Here is a 1,623-nt window from a genome sequence, read left to right as displayed (position 1 = left end):
AAGAGCTCCTTGATAGCAGCAGCCCACTCCTTCTACAGTCCATAAACCTCTCACTGTCCAGTGTTCCAGCACTTGTTGGTCCCTGTAAAATAAAATAAAACTCATCACATCGCTGAATTACGCCCACGGCCGTGTCTCTGAGCTGCTCTGGCTTGGCTCAGCCCAGTGGGCCTTTTGGGATTTTCCCTCAGTGTGATTTGTTGACCTGCGGAGAATTAGGCAGGGCAGGGCGGTTGAAGTCATTCCAGCAGGACTTGAGGCTGAATGTTGCTTTTAGACGTCTGTCCCACTGTGGAACATAAATCTGAAGCAGCCACTCTTTGTCTCAGTCGTCTACGTGCGCTCCGTTCCCTGAATCTGTGCATTTAGAACCTGGTATGGTATTGATCTCCAGGTCAGTGTCAAAATGAGTTTTTACATAGGAAAGACATTTAGATTGTTGCTTATGAAAAATGATTAAAACAAGTATTAATAAAATCCAAGTTAAGAAAATGACATCAAATATAATTCTACATGTTTTAAAATCTATGACTTTGGAGTTTTCTTTGATCCGGATTAACTAATGCTACCTTTAAAAAAAACAACTTTTCTTTGTTCTACGTTTCTATAGATCCGCACAACCAGGATCCAGCCCGTTGTAACCCAGGTGGGGGCTTAGCTTTAATTGTAAATTTAACCAGTCTCTGGTTCTCGGTCCATATTTAGGCCTAATGTCATGTCCTGTGTTTTGATTTTTTTTTTTTTTTTTCACAGAATCCAGTCCAGACTTTCCAATGGACTCCAGTAACCTCCACTGCAGAGGACCAAATGGAGGTGAATGTGTGTCCAGCCTGATCTGTTTGTCTTCGCAGCAGTCTACATTTGACTGTAACCCTTTGTTAGAATATGTCAATACAAAATCCCCGAATCCTGTCCGGTTTGTCGTCCTGCTGTTTGAGAAGAGAGAACAGACTCACGTTACTGCAAGTTTCTGGATTTAGAAGATGTCTTTAAACCAGGGATGGCTCACTACAACTTTTTTTTCTGCAACTGCAACTTGTTTACATTGGCATGTCGCACAGAATTAAGTTAAGCATTTGGGCTCTGGTTTTCTGATCGCACTGGCTACAGTTTTTCGATATCCAATCCTGGACATTTTGTCCTATTTTCGGACCGATACCGATACCCAGCATTAGGTCAAGCCATCGTTACTTTAAACCCTCGGTCTATTCAATGGTTGGTTGTGGTGATTATTTTCATCGGGGGCTTCCTGAACGCAGCACTAACTCTGTGTTTGTGTTTAGATCGCTGTCAGTGTAAAACCGTCAGGATGGTTATGAAAACTTACCTGAGGAACAACTACAACTATGGTGAGTCACGTGGGGGGGGTGAATGTCACATATTTACAGTACAGATGGCACATAAAGTGATTGGGTTGAGGTTAATTTGTGTCACTTTAGTTTTTGTCTGTTTGTAGAAATATACAGATATTAAAGGCTATTAAATAGAAACAAAGGCTACAACTACAACATCTAGGCTAAATCAAATCAAAATAAAATCAATAAAAAAATAAAGTACATTTAAAAATAAATAAATTTAAAAATAAAAAATAAATAAAAAATATATTAAAAATAATAATAAATA

The 1,623-nt window shown here is 39.3% G+C and overlaps 1 protein-coding gene across 1 annotated transcript in view; it reads left to right on the top strand.

Annotated features, from left to right (window-relative positions):
* The window catches only part of frzb (frizzled related protein), a 10,585-nt gene that overhangs the window by 6,039 nt on the left and 2,923 nt on the right, over positions 1-1,623 (top strand). Inside the window, exons 3-5 of the mRNA XM_025063704.1 lie at positions 611-646; positions 754-813; positions 1,284-1,452. Of these exons, the coding sequence (XP_024919472.1) occupies positions 611-646; positions 754-813; positions 1,284-1,452 (265 nt within the window). The remainder of the gene's footprint in view (positions 1-610; positions 647-753; positions 814-1,283; positions 1,453-1,623) is intronic.

Source organism: Cynoglossus semilaevis, chromosome 16 (assembly GCF_000523025.1).
Source record: "Cynoglossus semilaevis isolate Cse_v1.0 chromosome 16, Cse_v1.0, whole genome shotgun sequence".
Taxonomy (NCBI): Eukaryota; Metazoa; Chordata; class Actinopteri; order Pleuronectiformes; family Cynoglossidae; genus Cynoglossus; species Cynoglossus semilaevis.
This window is presented reverse-complemented; position numbering and strand designations above follow the sequence as displayed.